Source organism: Podarcis vaucheri, assembly GCF_965113315.1.
Source record: "Podarcis vaucheri genome assembly, chromosome: 5".
NCBI lineage: Eukaryota > Metazoa > Chordata > Lepidosauria > Squamata > Lacertidae > Podarcis > Podarcis vaucheri.
In genome coordinates this window covers 59,186,362-59,202,467 of record NC_138763.1, presented here as the reverse complement: position 1 = coordinate 59,202,467, position 16,106 = coordinate 59,186,362, and the positions used below count along the sequence as shown (strand labels likewise).

The 16,106-nt window shown below is 38.8% G+C and overlaps 1 protein-coding gene across 1 annotated transcript in view; it reads left to right on the top strand.

Moving 5' to 3' along the window:
- Positions 1–16,106, top strand: part of ADAM12 (ADAM metallopeptidase domain 12) — a 189,079-nt gene that overhangs the window by 6,199 nt on the left and 166,774 nt on the right. Inside the window, exon 3 of the mRNA XM_082222835.1 lies at positions 15,230–15,363. Coding sequence (XP_082078961.1) covers positions 15,230–15,363 — 134 coding nt within the window. The remainder of the gene's footprint in view (positions 1–15,229; positions 15,364–16,106) is intronic.

Sequence of the window (16,106 nt, the reverse complement as noted above, 5' to 3'; positions counted from 1 at the left end):
ATTGAATTAGTTTTGTAATTGTGAACCAGCTTTCACTTTTCAAAAAAATGAAATGCAGCATAGGGGTGTTTTAAATAAATAAATAACGGGATAATGATATGAGTTGATGAAGGCTATCTGTGACTCACCGTGCTGATAGATGCAAAACTTCAAGCGACATTCTCTAGCTCTTGTCAAGCACACATGCTTGTGGGATTTGACTCACAGTGTACCTCTGTACTGAATTATGCTGCTTCTAGGCTAAATACTTGGCACACAGGATCCATAATATGATCGGCATGGTATTTGTGTTAGTTTAAGGAGAAAAATTATACACCTGAGATATTAAAGCATAAAATGGGTTACTGTGAATGTAGGGTAGGCACTTCACAAAGCAATTTTATGAGTGCTTAACTGCCCAAGTGTTTATGTAATGAATTTAAATAGCTCTGAGAGAGTGTTTAAGAACTTAGATGAATAGCAAAAAAAACCACCCCTATACTGCTTTTTGTAGGCAACTTATTCAGTCTCTCTTATATCGCATATCAGGTCTGTTTGTTTCTTTGGACTGCCCCATTCCCAATGTTATGTGTACTTTAAAGTCAAAGCCAGTTTTGGATAATCTGTTAGGGTACTTGTCTCAGCTGCAATTAATACAATAATTACAGTACAAATAATGTATTGAACTAAAACACAGAACATATAGAATTGCAGACAGATACTGATCTTGCCAGTTTGTCCCAGAACCAGATGGACACAACAACAACTACAAATAAAAAACTGAGATAAACCCAAGCTTCTGTATTTGAAACGTTCCTCATTATTGAGGATGAATTCTGCCTTAATTTTATTGAAATGACCTTCTGTAATCATTGAGTGAGCCATGTTATAAAAATTTGTTTCATTCGATTTTATATTATGAAGCCCATTACTTATGCTTTACCAGTCTACATTCCATGCAACATGATTTGTTTAGTATGAAGTATCATAGAATTGTAGAGTTGGAAGGGACTCCGGGGGTCATCTAGTCCAACCCCCTGCAATGCAGGAATCCTGCCCACAGCCTTCCCTGAATGATTGAAGCTTGCACTTAGTCACAGACAAAGCACATGGCCTAATTCATTGTTCATTCACATCTATGTGTAATTGCAACAGACCTTCAAAATAGGAGATTTATGCGTTATTTAAAAGTATGCAAAAAAGCAAAGTTAACTGGCCAGTAACAAAAAATCCAACCAAAACATCACAAAATAATTTGCAAGCTTGCAAATTCTCTATAATTCTTCACCAGCTAGCTAGATAAATAAACAGAATGGGGAAGGAAGGAGAGGGAAGAAGAAGAAAGTTTGCTGACTCATGTCAAAGCTATGGGGTATGTATCTGGTCACAGTTATAATGTGAGAGGAGGTAGCAGACATCCAGACAAAGCTCTCTTAAGTGCTCTTCAGCTATTAGGTTGCACCAAGGACTGCCAGGAAGAAGAAACATAGTAATGGCTGCCTTACCATCTCTAAAACCACAAAAACTAGAATTGACCCAGGGACTAGATCTGTCCCTTCCCACCAATCAAAGAACCCGTGTGCTTTTCCTGGTTGCCTGTGTGAATAGTTGCAGACTTCACAACTTGAAGTATTAGCAAACTTCCCTGCCCCTGTCCCTGCCTATGGATTGTTTACCATCTAGCCCAGTGATGGCCAAACTTGGCCCTCCATTTGTTTTGGGACTACAATTCCCATCATCCCTGACCACTGGTCCTGTTAGCTAGGGGTGATGGGATTTGTAGTCCAAAAAAATAGCTGGAGGGCCAAGTTTGGCTATCACTGATCTAGCCCAATGGAGAGTTAGGGAGAATTTGGAAGGTTGCACGCCATTTTGCAATAATTTAAATCTTTGTTTTGTAATATACAAATGCAAGAAATTATGAAATGGTGGGAAACTAGGGAATTTGGAGTTCATCACATCTGATGTGATATGAGACCAGAGATTCAGAAAGTGTCAAGGTGAAAGTCGCTCAAATTCGATTGTCTCCAAATTATACTGGCCTTTGGCCTTTGGTCCCTTGAAGGCTCATTTATTGAAGCCTAGAGGTTTCTTTTTCTCCATCTCTAGGAGAGTCCTCAAATCAAATTGTTGGTCCCGCATTTCTGTACCTTGTCTCACTTGCTAGTCCTGATGGTACTACTGCCAGAAATTTATTTACTTGGGTACCCCGTGTTGCATAACCTCCAGGTTATGGAATCTTCAGGTTACGGCCGCAGCAAACCCAGAAGTGTATACTTCCGGGTTTTGCCGCATGCGCAGTAGTGCTCTATCGTGTTGCGCATGTGCACAGAAGCAGTGCCCTCTAGTTACAGATTTTTCGGGATGCACACGGCATCCGGAAACGAATTAAATCTGTAACCAGAGGTACCACTGTATTGCCAGTGGTGCATCGATGACATATACTCTGGAGGAAGGGAGGCACTCTGATGTGTGGCAGGAAAGGGAGATGTTTGAATATTAAAGAGACAGGGGTCTGAGGTTGCTGGAATAAGGCAATCCTATTTTGTGGATAGAATCCAATTTAGATTAAGGCAATTATAATTAGTTATATGCCCTTGGTTTGCAATGAACCAGCGTGGCTTTGAAAAATTTGGGACCAAACTGAGAGTAGAAATTATTTTTGTAATGACTGAAAGTCAGTGTGGTATAGCATTTTGGGTGCTGGACCCTAGACCTGGGAGTCTAGGGTTTGAATCCCCACTCAGCCATGAAATGCACTGTGTTACCTTGGGCCAGTCACCATCCCTCAGCCTAACGAACCTCATAGGGTTGTTGAGAGGATAATATGGAGGGCAGGAGAGCAGATACTTGAGCTCTTTGAAGGAAATGTCGGATATAAAAGCATAAATGAATGTTATATGATTACAAAATATTGATAATAATTTGAGACAGAATACTGGGCACACTCACTAAGCCCTGTCTGATGCATTGAAACTTTCTTATAAGTAAACATGCATTGTTAGTCTGCAGTTCTATTCCTACTTTCTGGGAGTAAGGGCCATTGAATTCAGTGGGGCTTACTTCTGGGTGGACTTGTATAGGATTGTGCTGTCAGCTATTTTCATAGCATGTCAAATCTACCATGCAAAATATTTAAAATATGTGCACTTTGTGTTTTTTTTTAAAAATCCATTAAGACTTTAGCTATCATCTTCAATGCTTCAAAAGCATGGTGCTATTAAAATGACTTCATTTCAGTGTAATTTCTGGCCCAGAACTTGAGTAAGAATGAGGACGACTTGAATTTACTGTTTGTGTATCTGAAAATACAGTACAATGAAACCATAGATTGGATAAACACATTTTTTCTTCTCCAAAATATATGATCTAATATGGCAACAAGTGGAATACTCCATGGCCTGTTAATTGTGCTGGCTGATAGCATACAGCAAGGCATACAGATCTGAATGTGGAACTTGGCAAAAATGCCTTTTGCATCTGTTGCCAGCAGTTACACAAAAGATTCTAATCAGGCACATATTTGAAACTTTTTCTGGTAGTGTCCTCAATTTGTTGTGGTGTATGTGTTTTTATATTTGTGTCCCTTTCAAAATATGAGCTGATTGAATGTAGCAAAATACCCCGCTTATGGCTGCTTATCTATGAAAGATTAAATTACAATGTGAACGTCGCGCCATCTGAATGGTGATATGATGCAAAACACAAAAATATTGAATGAGTAATCCTCCAGCTCTTTGTCTTGACACTGCGTTAAGTGAAATGAACATGCAAGCAGGCAGGAGCTGGAAGTATTTGAGTTCTATTTATTACTAGCCGCAGATGCAAGGACTAATCCCTATGTATTAGTTCTCAAGGTGCTTTTTGGTAGAAACTGGGGGGGGGGGGGATATAAGCCGGAACACTGTTTTATCTTTGTAAAACTGATCAAAATGAGATGTTGGTCACATAATATAGTTACAAAATTTACAGTGGTATTGTGTCTATGACTTTTCATGCCATCCTTTGTTCTCATAGCTGTGAATTAAGCCCTTTGCACCTATATATTATATATATTATATATATAAAGTTTATTGGCCACTTTTTTTTACCAAGGTAACTCAAAGCAGCTTACTATACAGTGTTAGAAAATCAGATATATCAGCTAGGCACCAAATGGTTCCTTAAACCAGGGTTACCATCGCCAAAATGGAATGTACATTATTTCCAGTAATAGATGCATTTTTGCACACATTGCTTAGCTGGAGAACTGCCTTGCAAAATTTGGAGAAATGAAAGTTTTGAAGGATTTCTGTGTTTTGTTTCACATTTAGTTTCAGAAAATATGAGTTAGGTAGGTTCACCTTCACATGTGAATGGAACTGAATTTCTTTCCCATTTCTAATCACCAGCTACTTACCTGGTTGCTCCATCTTATAGTAAAAAGCCCCTCAAATTTATCTGTATTTTGCCTTTACATTTTGCCATTTCCCTTCTCAGGGCTCACCCACACTTCCTATTGTCCCTCTGCTTTCCCCTAGTGGGAAAACTGCTCTTAGCACTCAGTTGGAGCAAACAGCAATACAGGTTTTCTCCAGATTTATGTTTTCTCCTGTTTAGCACTAAGGAGTGGGTTTTCCATGGGAGCAAGGGGGGAACGGCTCAGACCCATGCAAGAAAGTGTGGGTCAAGCCAATATACAAGAAATGAAAGGTTTATAGAGATACTATATCGACATATAAACCAGGTATTTTTAAAGATACAGTCAGCTTTGAAATATTTGACTTAAATAAGTTCTGTTCTTTTACGCTGCACCAAACATATGCTTGGATGACTGATGGAGTCATATGGCTCCCAGAATGAAGCACTTTATTGTGTACAGAACTGCAGGCTTCCAAAGGTTATACCACAGAAGCTGAAATACTAAGAAGACCCAACTGTTAAGGAAGCATGTGCTACAATGGGTACTATTATATTTATGAAAGGCTGTTTAATCCCTTCTCAATATAGCAGTGTATTCAGCTAACCAAGAAGTAAAATTAGCAGTCTTGAGATTATAAAATCATAGAATCATAAATTTGTAGAGTTGGAAGGAACCTCAAGGGTCATCTAGTCCAACCCCCAGCAATGCCGAAATCTCAGATAAAGCACCCATGACAGATGGCCATCCAACTTCTGTTTTAAAACCTCAAGGAAGGAAAGTCCACCACCTTCTGATGGAGTCCATTCCACTGTCAAACAGCTCTTACCTTCAAAGTTATTCTTGATGTTTAGTTGGCATCTTCTTTCTTGTAACTTGAAGCCATAGGTTTAGGTCCTATACTTCACAGCAGGAGAAAACAAGCTTGCACCATCTTCCATGTGACAGCTTTTTAGATATTTGAAGATGTCTATCTTCTATCTTCTCAATCTCCTCTTATCCAGGCTAAACATACCCAACTCCCACGACAGTTCCTCATCAGGCTTGGTTTCCTAGACCCTTGATCATATTGGTTGCCCCCCTTTTCACATATTCAAGCTTGTCAATATCTTTGTTAGTGAAAGCCAGAACTGGACATAGTACTCCATGTGTGGTCTGACCAAGGCAGAGCAGAGTGGAACTTTTGCTTCCCTTGATTAGGACACTATGCTTCTGTTGATGTAGCCTAGACTAGCATTAGCCTTTTTTGCTGCTGCATCACACTGTTGCTTCATGTTATGTTTGTGGTCTACTAAGACCTCTAGATCCTTTTCACACAGACTACATGCAAGTCAGGTGTCCCCCATCTTATATTTGTGCATCTGGTTCTTCCTGCCTAAGTGTACAACCTTACATTTGTCGCCATTGAATTCTATTTTGTTAGTTTTGGTCCAGATCCCCAATTTGTTAAGGTCATCTTAAATTCAAATTGTCTCTTCTGTGTCATTAGCTACACCTCCCAGTTTAGCGGCTTAGCTAAAGGGGCAGTAATACTTGAAACTCATCCTTCTCATTCGAGTAGTTATGTCTTATGAATCTAAGCAATGCAAAAGATCAAATGGACATGCAACAAACCTCCATGTAGATTAGTTTGAAGCTGGCAGCCCTGTCAAGTTAGAGAGAGGATACATTTTGATTAGAAGCAGAAGGCACTGAATTAATTTCAGAAAAGCATGGAGTCATCTAGCTGCTGTTTTGTCCTCAGGCTCATCAAAGGCCTTAGCTGATCTTTAATGTTCTAAAAAAATGTTACATGATTATTAATTTTGTACAGAAGAAAAATACATGATGTAAATGAACAAGATAAGCTGGAATTAAGATTAAAAAGAGAGAAAAAGAAGCAGCAGGATGTGCTATTGAATAAATGTTTTGTGGAAGAAAGGGTACACTTTATTCCCTTTGTAGGATTCAGTAAGACTTGTACTGTATATACATAACACTGAATAGGACTTAACATTTTTAGCAGGTACTTTGGGATCATTCTAGCTATTCTCAAAGACGCTATTTGATAGATACTCATTTTCTAAAAGCTGGAAGTAGTGCCAGCGTTGCTGCCCCTTTATCTTTGTAAACTTCTCTGCATGGATAACTTGTACAGATATTGGTTAGATTTTCAGAATGCCCGTTGAGGTCAGTAATGAATGGAATAGGGGTGAAGAAACCACAGCCTAGTCTAGATAGGATGCAAACTGAGTGGTCTGTTGAGATTGTGGATATGGCTATTTTACGTTGGGTCATACTGCTTGTGGTGTGCTTCTGGATTGTAAGGAGGTAGCTGTGGTCAGAGGTTAATGAGCTTTAGCTGATACACCAGCTGTCCTGCTTTCAGGAAAATGAGGAAACTGCTGATGACTTCTAACCTTAATACTGATCCAGAATTTAGGAGCATAGCTCTTGGGAAGGGGTCATCTGCATAGAGTATCTACTTGACCATTGTATTCCTTTTTGTTGTAGAAAGTCTGTGCATTGCATATTATCTAGGAGATGTTGTAGTTCAATGATCAAATCTGCAAATCTAAGGTTGAAACATAGGCTTCATCTTTTTGTGTGTGGAAACAAGCACTAAGAATGATCGAGGAAGCCGATGCCATCCTCTAATGTCGTCATCTGAGTATTTTCAGAGCTATTGTTCTAGATGGGTATATTCTTTTTCAAATGCAAATGTCCTTGACTGTTATTCCCTTGTCAGTGTTTGATTGATAATTCTGCAGTGTAGATGGTATCCCGTTAACAATTTGGGACCAGTTTACCTGCAAGATCGCCCTACTCCATATATGCCCACTTGACCATTTCAATCTGTGAAACTCTAGCGTTGTTACAGGTGCCATATAATGCTCCTTCTAAACATTTCTGTTTAGCCAAGCCTGTCCAGATATGTAGAATGTTGATGTGTGTTTTAATTGGGTTCTTTTTTTAGCTTATTTTTGAATTTAATTATTTTTGAATGTTTTAAATAGTCATTTTTACCATTTTTACCTCAAAGCAATTTACAAAAAGAATTTAAAAAATGAAATTATAATTCTTTTTGTAAATTGCTTTGAGGTTTTTTAGACTCAAGTGGTAGATAAATAAATAAATAAAATCATGCTGCCCACATTTTCACCAAGCAGAATATTCTGACAGACTGATCTTTTATTAATAATGTTAAATGTCTGTGATTATTAAATACATCTGTTTCTTTAGAGGGCAGCAAGTGTTAATTCCTCCACAATTTTCCATATTGTTTATCTCTCAACAAAGGCTGCTCTTTCCCTTTCTGTGAGTAAAAACAAAAATTCTTTTTCCTTGTTTACTTCCATGGCAGCATTAAGTCTTTCCTTTCATGATGTTATGGAAGGAAAAGAAGTAATAATAAAAGCATTGTAGTATATTGAAGATTGTTATCATTTGAGTTCATACTCCTCTGAAGGCTTGTGAGCTGAGAAGAATAAAATGTTTTCCATCTATATCTGACCAGTGATTGGTAGGAAGTATTTTCATTATGTTTGAGCAAAAAATAAAGGGGTACTATATGATTGAAAGGAGCTACTTTCAGTGCACACTGATTTTTTTTAAAAAAAAGTTTCACACTTACGATTTTTATACGTCTTACTATAATAAAAACTTTAAAGCAACAAATAGCATTTCCTAAAAACTGAATAGAAATAGATAAAAACAAAATGCAACCATATTTCTTAAATAAAAACTGAGCAGTGTGCAAAAATATTAATAAGTAAGAGTCAGGGACCAGGAAAGTCTGTATAAACTTAAGTTTTTAAGGAGCATTTAAAAGGAATTACTGTCTCTTCCTCACAAATTGCCTGAGAGAGGACATTGCACAGAGTGGGTGCAACCACCGAGAAGGCCCACTTCCATATTGTCACCAAGTGACTATCTGGCGGTCATGGAACAACAAGCAGGAGCTCTTCCAAAGATCTTAAAGACACTTGACATTAATGCCTTTGCTACATTTAAATGGGTTATAATTAAGGAATATTTGATTGAAAAAGGAAAATAAATGTTCTGATTAAAAAGGATGAAAACCCAAAGCTTTAAAAGGCTCAGTAAGATGGGGGAAAGTCTGCCTTGCCACAAGCTATAATTTTATATTTACAAACGCACCAGCAAATAAATTATAATTATTAATTTAGGTAAAATTAGCTTGATCCTCAACTGGTGCAACTGGGCTCTAACTGTGATTAATTCTCAATAGTACAGTGCTGGGCCATGTGTAAATTATTAGGGCATTGCCTAATCACAGTACCAGTGTGGTGTAGTGGTTAAGAGCGGTAGTCACGTAATCTGGGAAACCGGGTTCGCGTCTCCGCTCCTCCACATGCAGCTGCTGGGTGACCTTGGGCTAGTCACACTTCTGTGAAGTCTCTCAGCCCCACTCACCTCACAGAGTGTTTGTTGTGGGGGAGGAAGGGAAAGGAGAATGTTAGCTGCTTTGAGACCCCTGAAGGGGAGTGAAAGGCGGGATATCAAATCCAAACTCTTCTTCTTCTTCTTCTTTTTGTAAATAAGTTGCAGTGATTGGTGCACTGTTCACAGAGATGCCAACCAGTAATTGTGTAACAGCAGTGGGTTGGGTCATGACCAATAACATTTTAAGGTTTCAAAGTTGCTGATTGATAACCTTTCTTTTGCTTTATCTGTCTTCATTTGTTCTGATTATGTGTTTTATTGTTGTGTGGTAGATTATTATATTGATTATTTTTTACCCTGTCCCAATATCAATAGATGAAGGTGGGGCTATAAATATTTAAAGAAAAAACAGAACCAGAGAGAGCATATATTTGGTGGTTGTAGTGTTTATGCACTGAACTAAATGTAGGCAGACGTTTTGGAACACAGCCATATAAGTGAACATCCAGAAGCTTACTATCTTTTGTTTCCCTGTATGCTGTTTGTTTCTTACACAATGTAGGTTCTCCTATGTTTATAACAAGCTTTTCTGCCTTCCGTATCTCAAACACAGAAAAGAATTAAGAATATACATTCGGCATTGTTTGAATTGTAGAAGTTACTCTTCATTTCTTGTCTTGACCCTTTGACATCTATCTGCATCCCCCCCTTTTTTTAGTAAGTTGTTGTGAATCCTGTTTTGATATCCTGTGTGATTCTGTCTAGCTGACACAACTTCCTTTGTGTCTCTTTAGGCAATTTACAGCCCATGTTTCATACTGGTATGCGTCCCTCTCTCATACAAATGCTATCTCTCTCTGAAATGTTTTGTCCATTTCCCCCTTTTCAAATAATTTATCAGTATGAGAACGCCCTATTTATGCAGTATGTTCCCCTGACTTTAGCAGTCTTTCGCACAGTTAACACTCTATATCTGAAAAGGTTTACAGGTTCAGTATAATTCTTCTATAGGAAGCCCAGTCCTACTTATTTGCAAACAGGAACATGGTTGTCTTACAGCTAAAACTGGATCTGTTGTTACCTGATGAGGAAGCCAAAGCTGTCAGATTCTGCCCTAACTGTAAGACAAAGCCTATATCCTGTTTTTGCTTCTAGATGCAGTTGGTTTAGAGCAGTGTTTTTCAACCTTTTTTGGGCAAAGGCACACTTGTTTCATGAAAAAAATAACGAGGCACACCACCACTGTGTGCGGAGAGGGAGATGTCAGAGCCCCGCTGCTCTCTATGGGGAATCGGATGAGAGCAGACCGCCTGTCCGCTCTCATCCAATCCCATCCGATCTGATCCCCACCCAGGATGGATGGAAAATAGGGTGGACACAGTCCGGCGCCCGCCTAGTGGGCGAAAATTTGACTTTTTTAAAAAAAAATTTTTTGAATTTTTCAATTTTTCCCACGGCACACCAGGCAACATCTCGCGGCACACTAGTGTGCCGCGGAACAGTGGTTGAAAAACACTGGTTTAGAGATGTGCTCGTCTTCATGGCTGAATTAATGACCCATCAAATACTGCAAAGAAGGACCTGTACTGTATTTTATAATCAGCCTTACAGCTGATTATAGTGAAGCTATTATAGCAAGAGTGGTGAACCCATGGCCATTCAAATGTTGTTAGACTACAACTCTGACCATCCTGACTTTTCGACAGTCACTGCTGCTTACCAGGAGGGGTGAGGGGATTGGGAGCTGGGTGTAGCGCCATCTGCTACTAGGATGAACTGAATACTTCTTGTATGTGGTTGCAGGAAGACAAAAAGGACCATCACTACTCAGTCATAATGGATCACCTAAGAAGAAGCCTCAAATGTAAAGCTAGTTTTTAAACATTGTTCTACACATATAGGCAGATGCAGTGCTATTTTTCGGGAGGCGGGGGGCGGAATTTGCCAGAATGCACCATGAATGACTCCCTTGTTCTCTTATAATGGCAATGCCACCCATCTGAGAGGTGCAGGAACTGAGATCTGGTGAGTTCTGGCTGGAAAAAAAGCCCTGGGCAGATGTAAAGATCCTCAACACAGCAATTGCTCTATACCAAAGTAGGAACATCTAAATGGGCTGAGTGTCTGGATCTTTTCATCCTTGCCTTCCCAATTTAGAGAGTAATGCATGGAGATAGAAAGCATGATTGCAGTACTCTGTGTAGTAAACGGTAGCACATGGTGAGTGCACGATGTTATTTGCATAGTCTAACAACATCTGGAGGGTCTTTGGCACTTGACTGGTTGCTAGGCTTCTTGTCCCATGAACAAAAGCCCTCTATGGAATGGAATGAAATATGCCCAGCCCATCTTGGGACTGTACTGTGTTCATTTTAGAGAATGGTTAATAGTAATGTTGGAGAAATCTTAAATGGTCCAACTTCAGTTGATGCATACATGCTTTTAACCAGACATAGGCAAACTTGGCCCTCTAGATGTTTTGGGATTACAACTCCCATCATCCCTAGCTAACAGGACCAGTGATCAGGGATTATGAGAGTTGTAGTCCCAAAACATCTGGAGGGCTGAGTTTGCCTATGCCTGTTTTTAACCATTGCACAGCTGCCTGAAGAGCTCTGTAAAGTTTAAAATTCCACGTGCACCAAAAGAAAGTGAGATAACATTACCTAACTTCTAACTAAAGTTGGGCTGTATTGTTTCAGTTTTGTCATATATTTAGTATCATATATTTGGTTCTGTTGAAATCCTTCTATTTCTTCCCAGTGCTTCAGCGTTAAATGTTTTTACTAGCATTAGTAAATTAACATTGAAGCAAAGGTATCATTTGGTCTCCTAAAATTTCTATCTTCTCCACACACACTCACCCATTTATTAAGCATTAATAAATGTTGCACAGCAGGAAAAAAAATTGCAGAGAGAAATATTTTGCTTTTTAAGATAAAAGTTTATGAAGTTTTCCATGGAGGCTTAACATTTATGAATCTTGTAAAGTAGTTGGTATAAAAATGAAGTAATTTAATTTTAAATAGTTGTGACTGCTCTAATGAGCTGAAAAGAATTCTGCACACACATTGACAAAATCTACTTTTTTCATAATATTTTTTTTGTCAGGTTTCACTTTTTATTTTACCTGGACAATGATCCTTTCTTCCTGGAAGAATTCAGATGTTATTTTCAAGAATTTGCAGTTAAATATTTATAGTATTAATTAGTAGGCTAGTAGCATTCCCCCCGCCGACCCTTCTTTGATGACACTGTTTTGATTCCTCATGGTTGATACGAAACTGTGTAGATTTCATTTCATGCTATGCTTAGAAAAGTAATGCTATGTGTGCTCAAGATGTGTGAAAGGTTTCCCCCCCTTCCATAGCAGTATGAAAAAATAGCAGTTTTAAATGGCCAAACTACTCCTTCCAATCTGTGTTGAAGGTTTAATTGGGACAAGAAATAAAATGTGGTTTGGGGAGATTTGATGGTGATCATGCACTGATTTGATGTAAATAATCTGATTAATCATGTGCTCTGTTCAGACTCATTGGGTGGGACTACATTGCTCTCCAGGCATCCCAGTGCTGCATGTTGCTGGCACTTACCAACAGAGGAAGGGGAGAGGCAGCAAGGGAGCTCAGAGTGGTGTGGGCACAGTGTGAGCACACTCGTGACACCAAACCCACTTTGTACCAAATAAACAACTATCTGACTTTTAGAAGACATCTGAAGACAGCCCTGTTTAGGGAAGTTTTTAATGTTTGATGTTTTATTGTGTTTTTAATAGTCATACCTCGGGTTACAGAGGCTTCAGTTTGCGTTTTTTCTGGTTATGGACCCGTTGAAACCCGGAAGTTCCGGAATGGGTTACTTCCAGGTTTCGGGGGTCGCGCATGCATAGAAGCGCTAAATCGCAACCCGCGCATGCACAGACACGTCGCTGCAGGTTGAGAACTCTGCAGGTTGAGAACGTGCATCCTGCACAGATCATGTTCACAACCCGAGTGTCCACCGTATCCTGTTGGGAGCTGCCCAGAGTGGCTGGGGAAACCCAGCCAGATGCGTGGGGTATAAATAATAAATGATGATGATGTAGTAGCCTTGCCCCTCTAGGAATGATATGACATCTCCCTCACATCCAGGGGACTCTTCAGTGGCATAACTGTCTCATGCTGAACAGGCACCGTCATGTCTGCAATTCTATTTAACATTTATATGAAACCTTTGGGAGCAGTCATCAGGAAGCTTGGTGCACATTGTCATCAGTATGCTGATGATACCCGGCTCTTGTTTTCCCATTAAATCTGAGACAGGAGATGCTGTGCAGAAACTGAACCAGTGCCTGGATGCAGTTGTGTAGAGAATGAAGGGACAACAGATCGATACCGAACTTATTTATTTATTTCATTAATGAATTGTTTCCTATCCTGAAACAATTTGCAGTATCATCACATATATGAAACCAGTTAAAAACAATTGCACTTTTAAAAAAACAATTTCAAAAGACAATTATAAACATAAAAACTGTTTAAAACAACAGCACATACGTAAAATCAATTCAGTTCCAAGATAAATACCAACTGAACCCTTCTAAGATAAAGACACACTGTGGGTAAATGGTTTCCTTGCCTGTTCTAGATAGGGTTACATTCCCTCTAAAGAAACAGGAATGCAGTTTAGGGTGCTCTTGAAACTATTTTCCCGGGTGGCCTCTGTGGTGAAGAGTGGCTTTCTCCAGCTGCACCCTTTCATAGCTAGGGATAATTTGGTCATTGTAATGTGCTGCACATGTGGTTTCTCTTGCAACTGATCAAGGGGCTGCAGATGGTGCAGAATGATTATAATCCGATACATGCTAGGAACTAAATCCATTGAACTCAGTAGGACTTACTTCTGAGTAAACATGCCCAGGATTGGCTTGCAGCCTTTTAAGATCTCTTGCTACATATAAATGGATCGTCTCATGGATTGTCATTACTGTACTAAAATACAGAGCTGAAGTTTGGCTGCAGTCCAACCAAGTTAAACACTTAAATCTCATTAGAATCCTGTTAAAATTTATCTGACCTAGAAGTATGCAACTTTGACTGGACCAAGCCCATAGTGAGTAACTTGAGACCCACAGAGCTTTATTACATTTTAGAGCTGTTTCTCTGGCAGCTATAATTAGTATAATTAGGAGTAAGAAATAAAAGCCAGAAACCAGTTGCTTTTTTTGACATAGCGCTAATAATCTGGCTCTGCAGTGCATACTGTGTTAGCTTGTATCTTCTCTCTTTGAGATGATTCTTTCACTAATGTGCATCTAGAACACCTAGGGACTGTAAATACTCTGCGACTTGCATGTTCCGGATAAAACGTTTTGAAACTACTGAGATAATGGATAATTATGTCCATGGCAGGGGAAAAAACAAACTCAAATAGCTTGTAGAAATGGCACACAACTGTGGAGTTTTTTTCAGAGAAGAATAAAATGTTAAAGATCTTAAAAATATTTAGGAAAGCTAATACAAAATCTTAAATAAAAATGGTCAAACCCTTTGTGCAAAATCAATGTGAAGATCCATGGGTGTACCCAGGATTTTTGTGGGGGGGCAGGACTTTGTTAGAGGGGGCAGGACTTGTGTGGGGCCCCCCAGAACTGACATGATTGGTTCAGTTAGTTATTTCTATTGTTTTACTTGATCTATGGGGCAGCAGCTGCCTCCCTACCTGCCCCCCCCCCCCCGGCTATGCTCATGTGAAGAGCTATATAATTGAGATGTAACCTTATTGTAGGATAGGAGGCACTCTGGTAAGGAAAAGAAGGAACATAAGAGGAAATTGCTTTTCATTTATCTGTAGTGGTGTTGCCATACTAGGATGGTTTTGTTCTAATGTAGCACTAAACAATGGTTTAACAGTAATGTGAATTAGCTAAGCTTTCCCCAGGCTCATGTAATTCTCTTTCTTTCCTTCTCTAGTGTAGCTGCAAGAGGAAATAAGACACACTTTAGATAAACACCAGTTTAGCACCATCTGAGCCCTAAACTATTGTTAATCTTAACTATGGTTACTGAAAACAGAGTGCCTATACAGAATGCAGTGGAGACATGTGAGAAACCTCTGTCTTTTCAGCATTTACTCTAATATCTTACCTTAGCCTCAGGTACCTTCTGAAAAGTTGCCAGGGACCACAGCCTTAAGAAGCAACTGGGTTGGTGTAAAGTACCTTCCATTATCATTTCCCCTCCCATTTCAAGTTAATCTCTTTCTATTCCTTCTTCCACATGTGGAAACGATTTCTTTATCTACTTCCAAAGTGAAAACAACATAATATGGAACCAAAAAGCAGACCACATAAATGCTTACTTGTGTATCACATCTTTAAGTCTTACATTGGTGTTTTACCTTTTCAGTTTATTTCATTTAGCAATATTTTGTATAGTATGTGCAATATGTTTGTTAACATTAAAAAAATATCATTTTTTCCTCTAGGATGGGATGCAAAGCACAAGCTGGAATTCTCTAGGCGATGGATTTCAAAGAACCAACCAGCGCACTATGAAATAATAGTCCCTTATCTCCTGAGTAGTGAAAAGTGGACACCATTAAAAAGCTCTTATTCCAAGGTATGTATTCATTTGGCTGTTTATTGTTATATAACCTCGTAAAATATAGCCCATCTGCATGTAGGATTGCAGTGATAGCCTGCAATATTCTCTCTCTCTCTGTGTACAAACATATTACTATATAGAGTCATACACTTAAATTATTTACAGTCCATAGAGAGAGATACCACATAATGTGACTCATTGTTTAGATTTTATCTCATGATGCTGATTCATTTTTGTTAGCTAGGGTTTTTGAAGATATGAGCTTCCCCCAACTTAAAAGATCATAGAGGCTCTTTTGTTATATTTTTCTCTGTCTGAATGTCTGTGGTTTAAAACAGAAATCTAAACTGCATTATTTTGTTCTGTTACTTAATATACCTATCAAAAAAGAAACGATCAACAATGGATTAGTAGAATTAAACAGAAGCCCATTGAAAATAAGATAACTAGACTAACAAATCTCAACTTTTGCTTCCAATCTTTATTCAGTTGATTTTGCCAGTTGCAAAAGTCATTTATTGGCCAATTGTGACATTATAAAGGTTATAAAGGTTACCAGCTTTTCTGGGTCTGTTAGAACATTGGAATTCTGAGAGGATGTTATATGTGCCCCCACACACTCTGATTCAGCAGAATTAATATGGATTCTGTTGAATTTGAATAATTTTACATGGGGATCTTATCAAAACACCATCTATTTGATCTAAAACATGGATCTCCAAGGATATTCTTTACTTTGGTGGCTTTGTTGCCATCCT